The 20061-nt window shown below is 42.9% G+C and overlaps 2 protein-coding genes across 2 annotated transcripts; both read right to left on the bottom strand.

Moving 5' to 3' along the window:
- Nucleotides 1-5082: 5082 nt before the first annotated feature.
- LOC107044942 lies at nt 5083-5532 on the bottom strand. The gene has a single exon (XM_015267028.1). It carries the CDS (start codon nt 5530-5532, stop codon nt 5083-5085), a length of 450 nt encoding a protein of 149 aa, XP_015122514.1.
- Nucleotides 5533-5583: 51 nt separating this feature from the next.
- On the bottom strand, nt 5584-9154 carry LOC107044941. The gene is made up of 5 exons (XM_015267027.1): nt 8887-9154; nt 8002-8581; nt 6226-7951; nt 5978-6182; nt 5584-5888 (listed from the first exon to the last, which is right to left on the bottom strand). The coding sequence occupies exons 1-5, from the start codon at nt 9152-9154 to the stop codon at nt 5584-5586; spliced, it is 3084 nt and encodes a 1027-aa protein (XP_015122513.1).
- Nucleotides 9155-20061: the final 10907 nt, after the last annotated feature.

Genomic DNA, 20061 nt, shown 5'->3' with positions numbered 1-20061 from the left:
GTCCCTCACACTAACGCACGCAAGGCTCATCCATTCTCTCCCCACTCACGCACACCTGACGCGCTCACCTCAGATGACCGGGGGTTGTTAATTCGGACACCTGAGGCGCCACGTCCTGGACAGCTCCTTATTACCATATGATCTATATTAAATTAGGTCATGTGACCATCGAATTAGGGCACGTGGCACCTGTAAGCCCGTGTCTCTCTCTCATTCGTTTCCGGGATCTAGTTAGAGACACTTCTTTTATGGTACTGCTCATCTCTAGTGACTCGGATTAACTCATTGTGTCAGCTCAGTTATTATTAATTCATAGAGTTCGGTCCGCTCATTAATTCCAGTTATCAGTGACTCAATTAGTGACATTTAATTATTGTGAATATAACTTTGACAAATACAGTGAATTTGTGACCACGTGCACGTGTTCCGCTCATTTCTTGGTTCTACTCATCCCACTCCCCGTAATCCGACTCCAACTCATCCATCCGCACAATTAATTCCCCAATCCAGGCATCTCATCAAACATTCTTATTATTATTATTCTATATTATATTGGATCGAATAGATCTTTACATTTAATCCACTTTTAAAACATCCAGTGTAACGATTTCTGAAGCCTCTATTCCGCTTATCAAGTAATGTAATATTATGTCTATTTATATTTTTTTATGTACTGTAATTTATTCAACAATTGAAAAAATTAAATACTGTTCTGTACTATAAAAAAATGCATACGTGTATAGTATATATATTATATAATCTAATGTATAGAATATAATATATATTATGTTAGATATTATATATGATACAATATATAATATATAATATAATATACAGCAGATAGATTATACATATATGATTTATCCTGTCACTTTTTTAACTGTAAAAGAATGATAGTTCTGTAAAAAAATAGATATATAGGATAGTATATATGTACACGGCACATAACACACCCCTAAAAATTAATAAGAACGTAAGAAGCAAAAGAGAAACGAAGAACAAGACGAAGAGGATTCTAACGATTCCGAATAAATTATTCAACAATTAAATTCTCATTCTGAAAAACTTTGTTGAAACGATTCATTTTTTCTGTATTATGATTATCGAGATAAAAATTAATGAAAGTGAGAAACGGTAAGGTACTATTCTGGCACCCATGGAAAACAACATGCGCGCGAAGCGCGCGCCCTGTTCTAGTTGTTTATAGAAAATTCATCTTCTGTCTGAGAAAATAAATGATATTTAATCACTGACCGAACTTTTTTTGATAGTAAATGTTATGGTAATGTTGTTCATTATGGAACGTTGCCGAAAACTCAATAAACACGCCTGGGGAGTGTAGAGGAAATTCGACAACGCTGGAGCCCCAATAGTATGACACTAAGTCCTCCACGGGGAGATTCAAACCATGTATGGTAACCAGCTTAGAATTATCCGATTTCGACCATTCAAGTTTCTCTGGAATCGTCATCAAATAGGGAATTTCACAACATCTTCTTCGCATGAAAATGGAACAAAATGGAATCAACAAAATAGAAAATAAAGAAGGTATACAGTAATTTATTGGGTGCGACCAGGTACGTCGGATAATCCGGGAAAAGGTTTTGCCAGATGGCTGACCTTCTCCATTTCAGGTATTAGCCTCCATAAAAGTTCTAAGTGATCCAAGCACTTGTCACTGCCCAAAAATTTGAGGATTTTATTTGGCATTTTTCGATGATTTGGAATTATATAAATTATTCGTTCTTTCGTCAGATGATAGTCCGATAATTAAAGAGTTGTTCTACAAAAATTCAACAAAATCGGTCTAGTTCAAAGGGCATTTAAACAGTCTCCAAAAGTCCCATTTCAAGGGAAAATCATAGCTATTAATTTAATAACAAATTGATTGAAAAATGTAAAAAAAAAGTCTGAGTTCTTTTCATCGTTTACATCAAGTAATCGATGGAGATTCATAATAATTTCAATCAATTCTGATTAAATCGTATGCATATAAACTTTATGCAGTCTCTCGCATGTACTTCGTTATAAGAAATTCAAAAGCTTGTTGAGGTCTGATAAAAGTGGTTTAAAAATTTGAAAAAATTCACATTGCTTCTTCATATCTTGAACTGTCGTTCTGAGACAGGAGAAAGCGAAAATTTGAAATGTATATTCCGTGGATTCCTCTATTGTACATTCATCGTGTCCACGCCGTAATATTTCTCATCAAGTATAGGTCTTACGTAGTTCTGATTCTCTTTTTTATTGAAAAAATGTGGAAAATAACCTTTCGCAATATCTCCTAATCCAAAGACCTTCGGTAAACTGGCTAGAGCCATGTGCAAATAATTTAAACTATCTATAAATTTATTATCCCTGAAATCCATCAAGATAATGTTTGTACCGTTAATAATTGCTTTAATTTCGGTGTTGATCCGACGCCTGACATCTCTCAAAATAAATTGCGATTCATATCCTTTCGCGTTGTGAGCAATACGAACTACTTTTTTATACGCCTTACCCATTGACGTGATGTAATTGACAAATCCACGTACAGGATCCTCATCATCAAAAACATGTTCTCGAGGATTACACACACTGCATGGGCTTGCAAGATTTTCCTCAATTTTCATAATGTCGTCATCGTTCATGTCAGCACAGCAGTCACACACGGTTTGGGCTACACAAAGGGTTGGTATGTGTATATTGACGTCATCAGTTCCTTGCATCGCCTCATCTTGTCTCGTCTCAAAGTCATAGAAAACAAATGCCACGCGTTTCATTTTTGATTTCTTCTTGCTTTTCAATATAGGCATGTAGCATAGATGAGAAATATCTTCGTCCTTCTGGCACACAGAGCAATAATACTTATAGCACACGTGTTTTTTACTTTTCCGATAGTCAATTTTCACGTTGAATTTTTTACACAATTTTATGCCCTCACATACGGTTGGGTTGGTTCCGCTAAAAGATCCTGCTTTTTTATGTTGTTCGAAGCATAATTGTCCCTGGAATTCTCGATTACATTCGTTACACATTATTTTATCAACGATTGCAGTGTCGCATGGAGGATTCTTCAGACATCTGTCACAAGTTTTATCACAAACATGTCCTCGTGCACTGAAGGTACATTAAGGTAAATTTTGAATCGGCTTGTAGTGTCTGTCTTCACGGATAATACACAAAGTGTAGTGTGTATTGAGCAGATATATTCCTGCTGGTCACTTCAGGCGTCCCATCGTAAAGTACAGGGTGAACTTTTCCATTTCTCTCGAGAGAATAGACCTTGATGATACATCCTTCTTGCGCCAAGTATCATCGATATTGGGCAATTCCCTCCAAGCCACAATCATCCTCAGGGACAATGACTCTAGCCGCACGGGTCAGGCGCTGGGCTTCCTAACGTTGCATTTTACCCTTGGATTGTCGAATGTATTTCCACATCTCGTGTATTTCGCCCTTGTCAGCTCTAGCCTTTAACTTCTTTACGTATACTCTGGCCACAACAAGTGATTGGGCTAAACACAAGCCATCTTCATTTGAAATTTGAAGAACACATTTTCTACTCAGTCGTCTTTTCATTCCCTTTTCAAGAAAGTCTCCTTGACCTGCAGGGGCTTCAGCCACATGGAGTTTTATCCAAAATGTCTCCGCACAGTCGAAACCATTGGCGCTCTGTGCAATAGAGCTCACAAGATTCCACAAATCTTGAAACTCGTATCCATTAATCGCACGTGGGCTTATCCATGCGTTGTCTCTGAATATTTGAAAAATTGAATGTGACGCACATTCGATTTATTCCACGGCCACCGGCTTCTATGAAATTATTGTAGACATCTCGAAAATCTTCTTTCACCCACTCGGTGGATTGCGACCTTGAGGCACAGGGTTAATTCTAAACTCCATCACATGTGTATCGAGTTTGAAACGAGGAAGCCTCTGGCGTGACCTTCGTATTGTTCTCAGAGTTGACGGTGGGCCCTCTGCATTTCGGTCGAATTGAGCATCTGAAATTAAATTTATTTTCAATGGTAAGAATATTTTTTAGAAAAAAAAATTTATTATCATTAACATAAAATGCGATACTTACCATTGTGTTGATCTAGTAAATCTAGATTGAAGTCTTCAATGGCTTTGAGCGCCTCAGGATCATTGATCACATTTTTACCACCACTGTTTCGGCGAGAGTTAAACAAAAAAACCGATGGAGAGCCGGGATTCGGGAAAGGGTTGAACAGTTCACCAAAATAATGTCTGACACAGTGCGCGTGGGTAGAGTCACAATAAAAACTGTATTTGCCGTTAAAATACAGAACTCAGTCAAAAATATTTACAACAAAATAACCACTGTCAACTAATAATTGTGTCGAGACACGGTGGAGATTTTTCACGGTTGAGATGGTCACAAAAATAATAGATTCAACCGCGGAGAGAGTTGCATGATGCACACTGGTCACGAGGCGATTAGAGAAGAAAGCGGAAGTGACGAGATGGGACAAGTGTCGCGGCAGGTGTCGTCGGTCCCAATTAATTGGACACGGTCGGTAACCCAGGTCCGTGTCCAGGAAAGGCTGCCGCTCGTGGTCAGCGGACCAACATGCCGTGACGTGAGGCTGAAGCCTCAATATTCTCCCCCCCGTCAGCAACGTGTTGGTGACCAGGTTCTCGAGGAAGCCATGATAGAGCCTGCAACACTAAACAGAGAAGATCAACAACGTCAACAGAGACCAGCTTCAAAATCAGCTGGTAGAGTTTGGCAACGGAACCAGCTTGAAGATCGGCCGAATTAATGTCGTCGTTGCTGTCCTGATGGTCACAACTCTGGAGAGACCATCCTTCCCAGGGTTAGAGCTGTGACACGAGCTAGAAGCCACTTCGCTGGCGGGAACCTCTCATCGGAGAGCAGAACCACAGATCCGATGCGAATATCATTGGACGGATGATGCCACTTGGAGATGGACTGAAGCTGCTACAGGTATCCTGTATACCACTGCTTCCAGAAATACTGCAGCCTCTGCTGAATCCGTTGCCATCTTGAGAGCCGTCCAACGGTGAGATGGTCCAGTGAAGGTTCTGGTAGAGCTATTGGAGCTTCTCCAATCAAAAATACCCCGGAGTGAGACACAACCCGTCGTCGGGGTCTTCAGAGAGAGCCTGTAGAGGTCTGGAGTTGAGCACAGCTTCAATCTGGGTAAGCAGCGTAGAGAGTTCCTCGAACGTCAGTGTAGTATCCCGAATCGTTCGAGAGAGATGATACTTCACTGACTTTACCGCTGCTTCCCATTTTACTCCAAAATGAGAGGCCCCCGGTGGATTAAAAGACCACCGAGTACCATCTTCCAGGCAAACTGCTGAGAGACGCTGGAACTCCTTCGATCCAACAGAGAACAACCTCTTCAGCTCCTTGTCTGCACCAACGAAATTCGTTCCACAATCACTGAAGAGGTTCTTGCAACGACCTCGACGACTCACGAATCTCCGATAGGCAGCGATGAATCCATCAGCAGAATAGTCGGTGGCAGCTTCCAGATGAAGTGCTGACGTGGCCATGCAAACGAAGATCACTAACCAACCCTTTTGGGTTTTATGACCACGCCCCTTTCACGTCTTGATGGACACCGGTCCAGCGTAATCTACACCAGTGTTAGAGCAGGCACGTCCTGGAGACAGACGTGTCGGTGGAAGCTGCCCCATCAGTTGCTGAGCACGTACTCCACGTTGGCGGGCACATTCCACGCACTTGAGAATGAAGGATCTTACTGGCGCTCTTCCTCCAATAATCCAGTAAGACCTCCTGAGATGCGTCAACGTGAGTTGAGTTCCACCATGCAACGTTCGCTGATGAGAGTCTCTAATGAGAAGTTCAGCCAGCTCGGAATCTTTGGGGACGATCGCTTGTTTACTCTCTGGGTGCAGGTTAGAGAACCTTAATCTCCCGCCCACTCTATGAAGGCAGTCAGCTTGGTCAATGGATGAGACCTCCCAAGTTGTTGACCACAATAAATAATGCTGCACTCCGACTCCAGATAATGAGCCTGAGTGGCTCTGACCCAATACAGCCTAGCTGCCTCGATGCCATCAGGACTGAGTGGATCCACGAGAGTTTCACCAGGTTTCTTCCTCATCCGTGCAACAACACGTTGACAAATTGCTGTTATGCGCAGCAATTTGTAGAGAGAGGAGTACTTGGTGATGAGATCCTAGAGAGTAGAGCCCATTGAAACGGTAAAGATGGATCCGGGCTTCTCTTCCAGATTCGCTGGCATTTTCTTTCGGCCACTGAGAGGAGTCTAACTGCAGCCACTTTGGACCCGTCCACCACAGTTTATGAGCACTGAGTTGAGCCATAGTGATGCCCCGAGAACCACACTCAGCAGGATTCTCCTTACCGCTGATGTATCGCCACTTCGCTCCTGGAACCAGTTCCTGTATGCTGGCTACCCTGTTATGCACATATTCCTTCCACCGGGAGGGATGAGAGCTGATCCACGCCAGGGTAACAGCTGAGTCTGTCCACAGGAACACAGGAGCGTTATCAAGGCTGAGTTGAACACGCACATACCTTGTGAGTTTCGCCAGCATGACTGCGGTGTTGAGTTCAAGTCTCGGAATGGTGAGTTGCTTGAGAGGAGCCACCTTGGTTTTAGCAGTAGCTAAAGAGACACTCACACCATCCAAACTTGTCACCTTCAAATATACCACCGCAGCCATCGCTGTTTGCGATGCGTCTGAGAACCCGTGTATTTCCACCAGAGCATCCTTCTTCACTCCGAGCCAACGAGGAATAGAGATATTGTCGACCTGAGACCGCTCCTTACGGAATTGGGTCCACTTATCCGAGATTTGTGATGAGAGCGCATAATCCCAGTCCAGCTTCCCAACCCAGCGACGCTGTAGGAGTGCCTTTGCCCTAATCACCACAGGAGAAAGCAGACCCAGAGGATCGAACAACTGAGCTATTTCAGACAACATATTCCTCTTCGTCACCTTTGAGTTGGCCGGAAGGCGGATTGAGAACTTGAATTGGTCTGTGTTTGGATCCCACTTCAGACCAAGAATCTTCGTGATGGCATCATCTAGCAGCTTATGATCCTGAGAGACACCTTCTGGATTCAGAGATCTGAGTAGAGACGGACAATTGCTATGCCACTTTGCTAGAGGGAAACCACCAGCTAAGCAAAGATCCCACACTTGCTTGGAGACATCTAGAAGATCACTCTCCTCTTCAGCACCACCACAGATGTCATCCACGTATCTTCCACTGGTCAACGGAGAGATTGCTAGAGGAAAACGATGTCCTTCATCCGCGACCAGTTGGTTGAGAACTCTACAGGCGAAGAATGGGGCCGATTTAGTCCCGTAGGTCACAGTGGTGAGCTGGTAGGTGTTGATCTGACCTTGAGAATCCCGCCACAGAATCTGTTGAAGAGGCCAGTCCTCACGATACACCTTGATTTGACGGAACATCTTCGTGATGTCCGTCATGAAAATGTACTTGCTCCGCCTGGATGAGAGCAGCACGTCAGAGATATTCTTCTGCAGTTTGGCTCCAGTGTGTTGGATGTCATTGAGAGACACCCCTGAGCTGGTCTTACTAGAGCTGTTGAAGACTACCCTCAGCTTCGTTGTTTCACTACTTTTCCTGGGAACACCATGATGAGGAAAGTAGTACATAGGAGTTGACGGATGAGCTTGCCTCTGAGCAGAACACCGAGTGGAGACACGAGTCGACTGCTTCTCCTCAGGGACCCTCAACTCTCCTGAAGCCGAAGCCCCATGTGCCAAGGTCATCCCCTCAGATCGACAGCCGAACTTCATGCTCCCGGCATTCTCCGAACCAGTTAAGGCTGGAAAAAGCACCATGTGTCCCAGATCTTCGTTCTCCTTGAGAAAAACACTATATAGCTGAAGGGTCGGTTGATCCCTCTCCATTCTCCGGAACAGGCTGGAGAGACACGCCTTAGCCCGACTATAAGTGTCGCCCAGTTCTGTCGGAGAACGTGCAAGAGGCAGGCGAACCACATAGCGCCGTGAGCTGTCTCGTGAATAGTGCGCTGGAGAAACTCCTCACATTCTGCCTCTTCTTTCGTGAGATCACTATATTCGGCTTTTGGGACCTCCTCCTGCAGCCAGAACGAAGTGAGAAGGTCGTAGAGTTCCTCGTTGCTGACTGCAATGTGATTAGAGCTGGCCACCATTGGAATCACCGCTGAAGTAGGTCCTAGTACCACCCAACCGAAGATAGTGTGCATTGCTATAGGGGAGTCCGAAGGCCCCTTGATGATCTGTGGCTCCACAATTGATCCGGAGAAATCCGCGCCAATGAGAAGGTCAATAGGTCTTGGCTCCATGTATTTCGGATCAGCTAACTTCAGTCCGTCGAGATGGCCCCAAGCTTGAGTATCCGAGACTGAGAACGACGGCAACGATGATATGAGATGGTCAAGAATGTAGGCTTTAATCTGAAGATGTTTGTCTGAGTGCAGAGACTTCAGACAGAACTGAGAGAATTCTTTTGAAAATGACCTTGATCCACCAATACCAACGACAGGTAGCAAAGCTGGAGACTTCAACAAACCTAGCTTTACCGCAAGACTATCTGTAACAAATGATACTCAGATCCAGAATCCAACAGCATCCGAACTTCACAGCAACATCCATTCTCTGAAACGAGAGAAGCTAGCGCTGTTGCGAGAAGAACACCTGGTCTGAGCTGAGATGACGATTCATGAACTGATAATGCTACAGATGGAGAATCACTTGACAGCAACGGCCGTAGAGAACGTTCTGAAATTACCGGAGCCGCTGTCGATGAAGTCGTTGGTTGAGAAGATCACGGTTGCACTGATGAAGGCCCCGGAACAGCAGACTGTATAGGACGAGTACCAGATTGAGACCACTGACCTTGAGACTTCAACTGGTCTGGTTGAGATGTCTCCAGAGGACCATTCTGAGGGCGTGTGATGTGGATCATCGAGTTGTGATACTTGTGACACACAACGCACGTCTTCGTGGTCTCACAGGCACGAATAGAGTGCTTCCCCAAGCAGTTGAAGCAGAGGTACTTCTTTTCGACGAACTCCTTCCTCTTTTCCGGCGACAACTGCTTGAATTGGGGGCACTTGTCGATGAAATGCTCATCTTCACACATGGAGCAGGCATTGGCGGTCATGTCTGCCCATGACTGCGAACTTGACCCGCGAGCCTGTGGAACTGCACTGCCAGTTAGACATTCAGCACCTTCGCTGGCTTTGCTCTGGGTGGTTGAGAGGGCACACTCGAAGTTGGCGTCTTGGGAGCATTCAGAGGATGCAGCTCAATTCTCTCCCTAGCTCTTGCTCTGCTCAACATGAACTCCCGGAGTTCCGCGTACGTTGGAAAGGTGGTGGTGGATCCGATGTTAACTTCCCACGCCTCCAACGTCTTAACATCCACCCGGCTTGAGATGATATGCTCCAAGACGTCATCCCAGTGCTCGACAGGGCGCCCCAACGACTTCAGGGAGTTGAGAGCTTCGGTGGTGGAGTTGAGGAGAGCATTAAACTCCTTGGCCGTACGGTTGACGATCCTCGGAGTGGAGAACAACCTTTCCAGCTGGGTAGAGATGAGGAGACGTTCATTGTCATACCTCGCGATAAGCATATCCCAGGCTGGAATGAATGAGTCTTGAGCTACCGGCAGAGTTGAGATCAACTGCTTCGGCTCGCCAGCAAGACAAGTCAAGAGATAATGGAATTTCTCGACCGTAGTTGTTGCCGACGACTATCGAGAGGAAAAGATCTTTGAAGGGTGTTCACTCGGAGAAGTCCCCTGAGAAGGTAGGCAGCGAGATCGTCGGTAACTGCCTTTGAATCACCTGAGTAGATGGAACTGATGCAGCGGGTCGACGAAACGACTCCGAGAGGTTCGCGGTCTCATCAATGGCCTTGATTAGCCCTATGAACGACGTACGAGCCGTGGAGTACCGCTACAGACAGATATCGTATACCCCCTGCTTCACGTAATCGTGCTCGAGCACCTCCGCGCTATCCTTCCCAGTGAGCAGCCTCACGTGCTGGTCCTCGAATTGGCTCCAGTAATTCTCCAGAATATCCAGCTTCGACTGCAACTCCGTGACTGAGAGCTCCTTCACCGCCGCAGACAATGATTCCGTGTAGAGAGACTCAATAAACTTTGCCCTACTGGCTTGAATAAATAATCTCCCTGCGAAAGACATGCTCACCCGATAGCAAATACAAATTAAGCAAGCAGAGAAAGCACCAAAAAAAATCGTAGAGAACGCAACAGTGGAGAAAAGCACAGCCAATAGCGGAAAAAAAAATAAAATCAAGCAAAAGCAGCAGCGAATTTCAGGGAAAATCAATAGAGAAAAATAATAATAATAATTGACTTCCCTGAGAGTAGGTCAAATGGCAGCAGTGATGAGCGCAGAACTTCAGCAGGCAGCGAGAAGGACGAGGGATCTGCTCCTGAAGTGCTGCAGAAATACGTCACGGAACCCCAGGTTGAGTGCCACTGACGGATTTGCAATTTTTAGCAGCGCGCAAAAATGTCAATAGTCCGAGATGAGCACCACTGCACTGCTACGTCACGAAGGAGGAGCCGCGTGGGAGGAGTCGATGGGCGAGTCGGTGGGTGGAGCAAAGGGGGTGGAGCCGACACACAAATTCCCGCGATTTTTCACCGACACCACGCGCACTAAAGTTTCACTGAAAAACAATGTCCACTTTTCGCGAATATCCGGCTCGAAGGACCAAATGTTTCGGCCAGAGTTAAACAAAAAAACCGATGGAGAGCCGGGATTCGGGAAAGGGTTGAGCAGTTCACCAAAATAATGTCTGACACAGTGCGCATGGGTAGAGTCACAATAAAAACTGTATTTTCCGTAAAAATACAGAACTCAGTCAAAAATATTTACAACAAAATAACCACTGTCAACTAATAATTGTGTCGAGACACGGTAGAAATTTTTCACGGTTGAGATGGTCACAAAAATAATAGATTCAACCGCGGAGAGACAGTTGCACGATGCACCTTTGTCACGAGGCGATTAGAGAAGAAAGCGGAAGTAACGAGATGGGCCAAGTGTCGCGGCAGGTGTCGTCGGTCCCAATTAATTGGACACGGTCGGTAACCCAGGTCCGTGTCCAGGAGGTGGTGCCGCTCGTAGTCAGCGGACCAACATGCCGTAACGTGAGGCTGAAACCTCAACAACCACCATATTGAATATCAAAGAACTCGGGGTTAAAACTCGAAAAAATCCACATCAAAATTATCTTGAACTTCAAAATCACTCACTAAGTCAAGATTAAAATTATCAAATTATGACAAAAATTTTGCCGAATTTCGAGAGGGTTTACCAAGATCCGGAGATTTTGATGATAATAAACCAAAATTGGTTGTTGTGGACGACTTGATGCATGAATTATCAAATGGTGCAATAGTCGACTTATTCACAAAAGGCAGTCATCACAAAAATCTCAGTGTTATGTTTATATCTCAAAATTTATTCCACCACGGAAGAGGACAGCGAGATATTTCATTGAATACATATTATATTGTCGTATTCAAAAATCCTCGAGATCGTGCACAAACAGCACACTTGGCTCGTCAGATATACCCAGAGGACCCAAAATTTCTACAGGAGGCCTATTTTGACGCCACATCAGAGGCTCATGGATATTTGTTGTTTGATTTAAAATAGAAGACTCCTGAATACTGCAGATTTCGTACCAATGTATTCCCTAGCGACCCCTATCACTATGTTTATATTCCACGGAAGGATTAGAATATAAAAGGAGGAGGCTCATTGCGGAGTGTATCAGTTGTTCATGTGTAATGGCAAAGACAAGTCGCTCTGGAAGCGGCTCTGTTCGCAACTCGCTCGGAGCAAAGAATACTGCCTTATTACACGCGCTCATTCACGCTCCTCCTAGGTTACGACGAGCAATAATGCAACAAGCTAATACCGACGGTCGTGGTCGTGCGGTTAGAGTGCTAGACTCGTATGCCAATGATCCAGGTTCGCTTCTCGGCACCGGCGGTCAAAATTTATAGCGCTCTAATCTCACAGTTTCACTGCCGAGCGGTAGTCCCGTCAAAAGGACGATTGTACCAGGGCAGGTTTTTCCCTCGAATGAGGTTTTCCCTCCCTTCGGCAAATGCCGTACAGGGGGTTGAGCGGGGTGGGAAGGGAACAAATCGTAAAGACCCGAAAGGGTATACGAGAAGAAAATTACAACACGCTAATAAAGATTTGATTCGCTGCATTTGTGAGTGTGCTCTGAATTTGCTGCAAGGAAATATTCCTTTGAAAATTTGCGAAAAGTCAAAATTGTACAAATATAAAAAACTTTTGAGGAAGTTGGCTGATAAAAATCAGAGTTTATCCAGCAAAAAAAAATCATCAATCAGAAAATCGGTGCCTTTTTACCCATGTTATTGGGGCCTCTTATAAGCGCACTCATCTCAGCAGTTGTATAGGGATGGAGCATGCACGAAAAATGATACTTGTGCCAGAAGATAGTATAGAACGGCTAAAAAAGAATTCTACACACGATGCTCACCGTGCTTTAACTGAATTAGTTGAAGAAATTCAGCCGTCAGTTCAAACCCCTGGTACCGTTACAAGACGATTGGATGCTGAATTATTGGAAATTTTAAATTCGAAAAAACCCAAGGACGATCATGAAAAATGGAAACTGTATAATGACGTTCTGAGAAGGTATTTGTTTTATACAAAGCAGAGTAAAGTACCTGTGCAAGAAACAGGGACCTCCGACAAGACGGGTTCTGGCGAACGATACGATCCAAATGCTATTGTGGCTACTGTACCTGCAGTATACCAAAGAAAAGCCTCAGGTATACTTGAATATATTGACGCCGTTGACACTAGTAAAAGACTCAAGTGGGATGCAAAAGGACAAGTGACTTTGGATGGGACATCATTAACTGGCGTTAATATTGTGAATCTGATACAAGTTGTGTTCAGAGCACGAAAAACATATTCAGCTAAAGGATGGGAACATTTTGCGATGTACCTTCAAAGTCTAAACACACCTCGGCAGTTTCTGGGCAATCCTAAATTTCATCGACCCCCACCTGCACTACCAGTTATTAAACGTCGAAGAGAACCTGAAATTTCGGAGGACGAGGACTTTATAGATCAGCGTCATACAGGGAAAGGTGATACACCACGTACCTCTCTTGTACATCGTACGTGTAAAAACTTGAAAAAAGCACACATAAACCCTTCTTACAAAGTGGAGGACTCAGTACTATCATCATGGCTTCCGTTTTAAATGAAGAAAAACTGTCGAGAACATATTTTAGCCCTCCAGAGCCGGGGGCATATACGGGGGCTAGAAATATTTTGTCAAAGCACAAAAAAGAAATACCTGAAAATGAAATAAAAAACTGGCTTAATGCCCAGAATACTTATAGACTCCACAGACCCATCAGACGTAAATTTCCACGGTTACATTATATAGTGACAAACATTGATGATGTACGGGAGGCTGATTTGGTTGAGTTGAGATCACTAAAGACATACAATGATGGTATTTCATATTTACTTCTGGTCATTGACGTTTTAAGCAAGTTTGCCTGGGTTGAACCATTGAAGGACAAGTCGGTACCGCAGGTACTCGAAGGCTTTAATCGTATAATGGGAAAGAGCGGTGATCGTGTGCCTGTTTGTATACAAACTGACAAGGGAAAAGAATTTATGACTAGCAGTGTCCAAAAATTTTTCTCTGATAAAAAAATTCAATTTCGTGTTGCGCGTAATCCTGACATAAAAGCCGCAATCGTGGAACGTTTCAATCGGACATTGAAGGAGCGCATGTGGCGTTACTTTACACATAATCAAACATATAAATATATGGATGTGTTGGACCAAATTGTCGACTCTTATAACAACTCGAGACATTCATCAATAAACATGGCACCTGTGACTGTTAATATCGATAATGCTCCATATGCATGGCGTGATATACAAAATCGGTACAAGTCGGAAAAATCTCGTAAAGAAACCTTTAAATACAAAGTTGGGGACTATGTGCGCATCAGTCGAGCGAAAGGCATCTTTGAGAAAGGATATGAGACTAATTGGAGTAAAGAAATATTCCAAATAACGAAAGCAGTCCTCAAACAATCATTACCAATATACGAGCTGAAAGATTTAGCTGATGAACAAATTGAAGGATTTTTTTACGAGCCGGAGTTGGTGCTTGTCAATAAACAAACGGACAAGGATGAATTCGTAGTTGAACGTGTCATACGCTCTAAAGGAAAAGGAAAAAATAAACAAATTCTTGTTCATTGGGAGGGATATCCTGATAAATTTGATTCGTGGATACCTGCGTCAGAGCTGCACGTCATTGGAAAAAAATGAAGAGGAGCGAATTTTATATGGTACTCCCACGCAACAGCAGCATGGACTATCATCCCGATAATACAGCATCAAAATATACAACATTGCTCCCAAAACAAGTTGAGTTGGAAGGAGAATGGGTTGTGGGCCTGAGTGAAATACAGTTTCCTTGTAATTTTTTACATATACGTGATAGGAAAGATGCCTCCATCAACTTTGNGCAATACAGTTTCCTTGTAATTTTTTACATATACGTGATAGGAAAGATGCCTCTATCAACTTTGTTAGTAGCGGAAAAGACAATAAGGGCAAGGGGAATCTACCATAAACATTTTTTCTACCTACTGCGGTTTTCAAGGACCTTCGGTTTCATGAATAACTTTGCACCCTTGAAGGATCATATAAAATTTGAGTATTCTACCTAACAAGGTTTGTGAAAATTGGAAGACATTGCACCTCCAAAACATGCGGCAGCACGGTACACGCATAAGACTTTTCGGATAAATTGGCTGATCTGTTGGGGTTTGAGAGGCGCGTGCACAGTTTCACGAACGCAAAGCCGTATTGTGAGGGATATCTACCTGCCAGTCTGGCCAGGGGGAAGACATTGCACCTCCAAAACATGCGGCAGCACGGTACACGCATAAGACTTTTCGGATAAATTGGCTGATCTGTTGGGGTTTGAGAGGCGCGTGCACAGTTTCACGAACGCAAAGCCGTATTGTGAGGGATATCTACCTGCCAGTCTGGCCAGGGGGAAGACATTGCACCTCCAAAACATGCGGCAGCACGGTACACGCATAAGACTTTTCGGATAAATTGGCTGATCTGTTGGGGTTTGAGAGGCGCGTGCACAGTTTCACGAACGCAAAGCCGTATTGTGAGGGATATCTACCTGCCAGTCTGGCCAGGGGTTTACCTGAAAGCGTGTTCATCTATAGTGACCTTTGTGAACCCTATGTAACAGGTGATGTGCAGTCATCACTTTTACGAGTGGTACCATTCAATGCTTCTGCTTATACATATGGGACAGTCCATCTCAACTCAGCCACACCGGATTTTTTTTTGTCTGGAAAAAATCATTGAGTAGGTGCATTTCGAACTACTACATATAGACAGTGATCATGCAAAATTTCATTGCCCTGCCACTTTTTGTTCCTGAGATAATCATTATGAAACTTTGACATTTTCAAAAAATCATTACTTGTGAATGGAGCATTCGATTTTAATAAATAAAAAAAGAAAATTTTCTTTTTTTCTCATACTTCAAGATAAAGAATACTTCAGAGCAGTCAAGAAGCTCCTAGACGGGTTTTTGGAGAAATTTTCGCGTTTTTATTTTTATTTCACTCTACGGCCGCTCGCTATTCGATCGAAATATTTTTTTTATGATAGAGGATAGCCTTATATGATACGAAAAAAATACGCCATAATAGAAGAGCGAAGCAATGCACCGAAAAAAAAATTTTTTTTTCGAAATTTTTGGGTTTTTCAGTTTTTAGGGGAGATCCATCGGTTTTTTTTAAAAGAAATGAGTCTGTCAACCATTATTCTTCGTTCATATATGATGACATACGACGACACCATCACGTAACGGAGAAAGAGGGCGCCGAAAAAAAAAATTTTCGTCGAAATTTTTACTGGAAGGGTAGATAGTTGAATTGAACATTATCATCATCGGAAGTTTGCTAAATTATGATCAAACAAATGAGAGGAAGAAACAAACGGAATCAATTAACTGATTTATCATCCTTAGTCGGTTTCAAGGCTTTAATTCTAGAAAAAAACCTCAATTTCTCGATTGATTTTTTATCACCATACGATTGTGTGGATGGATTACCGAGCTCCTATCTTATCTTATTCTTGCAGCGAGGTAAGGAATTTTCACGTTGATTATATAGAAATGATCTTTATTCTCGGAATTGATATCTTCGGATTTTATAGAAGGCCGCGGAGTGATAGATGTGCGAATCCAATGCGGGCTGCTGGTGAGAACGGATGCCTCGGTTATAATTTACATCCGATTTCCTTGACACTACACGAGAAATTTACTTTTTTCCTATTGTCCGCGAAAATCTGTGATCAATGCCGAACGAAAGCTCCAACTTATGTCATTCCTCCATCTGTCCCCACGGTTAAACTTAATGCTACACATCTTCAGCGTTCGGAAACTCCACCCGATATATCAATGCTCCAAGCCGAAACATGTGACCCAAGTCTGGATGTGATGAACAGTTCTCTGAGATCAGGTCGATCTTTCCATCTTGATGATTCCGGCATATCAATCGACGACGAACCAGACGATGATGCTGAATTCGACAGTTCTTTCATGGATTATGATTCGGAGGATGACCAAAGTGATTGATGCATTTTCATCTAAGCAGTATCGATCTGCGAGAGAAATAGAATTAGAAGAAATGTTGGATGGTTTGAAGCAGAAATTCAAAGATCTGAAAAGCTACCGTGAGCGCCTGCAAATCTTGACGGTTCATCCACAGTCGTGGAGTGCGCGAAAAATTGCTTCTGAATTTGGAAGCCAGATACCAGATACATGGCGTCAAGAGCGGAAAGATTGAGAAAAATTAAAGGAGTGTTGGCTTCACCAATTGCGAAAGCAGGTCATTCACTACCCAGCTCAACCGTCGACAAAGTACACAATTTTTACCTAGAGCACAGTCGCGTCATGCCAGGAATGAAAGATAAAATATCCATCAAGATCAATGGAGAGAAGAAAGTAGAGTAAAAGCCAATGATACTCGAAAATCTAAAAGTCCTTCATCGGAAGTACAAACATGCGAATGAAGATGCTAAGGTCGGTTTCAGTAAGTTTGCCGAGCTGAGACCTAAACAATATGTAGTGGCGGGAGCAAATGGCACTCACGTGGTATGTGTTTGAACGTATCATCAAAAATGCAAATTGATGCTAAAGGTTATTAATATTGCGACTCTAACTCAAGATTCCCTCTGTCCACTCAGAGATTACAAAGATTGTCTAGCAAAATTGGTGTGTGTAAATCCAACCCCGGCCTGTCATCTGGATGAATGTAACGATTGTCCTGGAGTGAAATCATTCTCTCCTGAACTGAAGAAACTTCTCTTTGATTCTGTCGTGGAAATGGTCGAATTTCGCGTGTGGCAAAGTACTGACAGGTGTACCTTGCAGACACAGACCCTCCCCATGGATGAATTCATTGATCTTCTAATGGAACGATTGATAGTATTGAAGCCCCATCACTTCATCGCTAAAGAACAATCGGTTTTTGTCAAACTAGTGCATTGTGATTTTTCGGAAAATTACGTTTTTGTGGCTCAAGATGCTGCTCAATCCTTCCAATACAATAATGACCAGTGTACAGTTCACCCCGTTGTTTACTACAATCGTGAAAAAAATGAAATCCAACATCGGAATTTAGTCATTTTGTCGGACAGTATGACTCACGATACTGTCGCTGTTTATTTGATACAGAAGATTTTAATACAGCATGTGAAAGACAACTGTGAAAGCGTGGAGAAAATTATCTATGTCACCGATGGAGCTGTACAACATTACAAGAATCGTTTTCAGATCACGAATCTCTTGCATCACAAAACTGATTTTGGCATAGATGCGGAAGCCCATTTTCATGCAACCGCGCACGGTAAAGGAGCTTGTGCCGGAGTAGGAGCTGTCTTTAAGAGAGAAGCAATACGATAGAGCTTGCAAATCGTTTACGGTGAACCAATCCTCATGCCAGATGCTTTGTTTCCATGGTCAAAAGAGAATTTTGAAGGAATTGATGTTTTTTTTTTCACCAAGGCAGAACACGAGAATATCAAAACTGAGATGAGAGAGAGATTTGATAGTGCCAAAACTATTCCAGCCATTCAAAAACACCATTGTTTTATTCCGATACCGGAAAGAGCAATGGTTAATTAAACGATATTAGGCTTCAGCTAACGAGGAGGTTTTCCCAAAGCAGAAACAAACAACAACAAAACGAAAAAACCGCAGAAGACAGTAATCGTGATGTGAATAATTCATCAATGCATGTTGGAACTAGTCGTCGAAGAGAGTGGAGAATTTCTCCGTATTGTACAAATGTAAAAATGTGAAAATATAAAATGTTGTCGTTATAGAAGAATAAAAATTGTTTTTTTCCCGTACTTTTTCATTAGTGGAAAGCACAGTGTGTTGTTGAGAAAAGATTTATAGTCGTATCAATAGTCTCTTCTATTCAGCAGAACAAAAAATGTCTATTGACAAACCCCTTTTTCAGTAACAATAATGCAACTCTCCTAAACGACAGACGAACGTAAAAATTTAGAAGAAAAATTTTTCTCGGAGCATTCTTTCCCTCTTACATGATGGCGTACTCTTTTGCCATCATATATGAACAAAGAATAATCGTTGACACACTGATTTCTTTGAAAAAAACCGATGGATCTCCCCTAAAAACTGAAAAACNGAACGTAAAAATTTAGAAGAAAAATTTTTCTCGGAGCATTCTTTCCCTCTTACATGATGGCGTACTCTTTTGCCATCATATATGAACAAAGAATAATCGTTGACACACTGATTTCTTTGAAAAAAACCGATGGATCTCCCCTAAAAACTGAAAAACCCAAAAATTTCGACAAAAAAAAATTCCGGTGCATTGCTACGCTCTTCCATTATGACGTATTTTTTTCATATCATAAAAGGACATCCTCTATCATAAAAAAAATATTTCGATCGAATATCGAGCGGCCCTAAAGTGAAAAAAAAATGAAAACGCGAAAAATTCTCGAAAAACCGGTCTAGAACCTTCTTGATGGCTCTGAAGTATTTTTTATCTTGAATTACGAAGAAAAACGAAAATTTTCTTCTTTTATTTATCAAAATCGGATGCTCTATTCAGAAGTAATGATTTTTTGAAAATTTCAAGTTTCGTAATGAGTATCTCAGAAACAAAAAGTGGCAGGGCAATGAAATTTTGCATGATCACTGTCTATATATATAGTAGTTTAAAATGCGCCCACTCAATGATTTTTCTCAGCCAAAAAAAAATCCGATGTGGCTGAGTTGACATGAAATGTTCCATATGGAGCCACACACTGTGCTACTTTTTCAAATCCTCATTATATTCCGTTGATGAGATACTCATTTCGCACAATTGAAATAGATATAAGGTGCAATCGTGGTGAAATGATACATACCATTCGATACCATTCGAGTACGGACCCTTGAACGTGATACTTCATTTCAAGAGAATTGATTAACGAGCGAAATGAGTCCTTATATTGCATATTACGCGAACCAGGCTGGTGGAGGGTCAGTGGAGAGATACAATAATTTCGGACGGGTCTATGTTGGGAGCCCATATCAACGGGGCCATGGAATTGGGGCTTTCCTCGGGGACCTCTTTCGTCGAATTCTGCCCTTCCTCGGCAGTGCAGCTCGAGCAGTTGGTAAAGAAGCTCACAACGCGGGAATTAACGTTGTAGGCGATATAGTGACAAACGGAAAACCTTAGTTTTGAGGCTTTCGCGGCCATTATTAATGACGTGGTTGGCTTCCGGATGGATGCCGCGTTGAGTTTCAGCATTGCGCCGACGTTTCGCAAACATTGCAGTCTGCATCTTCAGGGCTATGAGCTCCGATTCTGAGCTCCGATGTGTGGGGGCAGTCCTTATATACCTTCCCTTGTGGTGGTGGGAGAAGGGGAAGGGGGGGGGGTCAGCCAATC

Source organism: Diachasma alloeum, unplaced genomic scaffold, assembly GCF_001412515.2.
Source record: "Diachasma alloeum isolate Michigan unplaced genomic scaffold, Dall2.0 Dall_scaffold_00844, whole genome shotgun sequence".
Taxonomy (NCBI): Eukaryota; Metazoa; Arthropoda; class Insecta; order Hymenoptera; family Braconidae; genus Diachasma; species Diachasma alloeum.
This window is presented reverse-complemented; position numbering and strand designations above follow the sequence as displayed.

What these genes read in the sequence shown, in the direction of transcription:
- LOC107044942 (XM_015267028.1), bottom strand. Translation starts at nt 5,532, where the DNA reads ATGGCCACGTCAGCACTTCATCTGGAAGCTGCCACCGACTATTCTGCT.
- LOC107044941 (XM_015267027.1), bottom strand. Translation starts at nt 9,154, where the DNA reads ATGACCGCCAATGCCTGCTCCATGTGTGAAGATGAGCATTTCATCGAC. An exon ending in ACAGCTCACGGCGCTATGTG is followed by an intron (nt 7,952 to 8,001) that starts GTTCGCCTGCCT and finishes CGACACTTATAG; the next exon opens with TCGGGCTAAGGCGTGTCTCT. An exon ending in GTGCAGCATTATTTATTGTG is followed by an intron (nt 5,889 to 5,977) that starts GTCAACAACTTG and finishes ACCTGCACCCAG; the next exon opens with AGAGTAAACAAGCGATCGTC.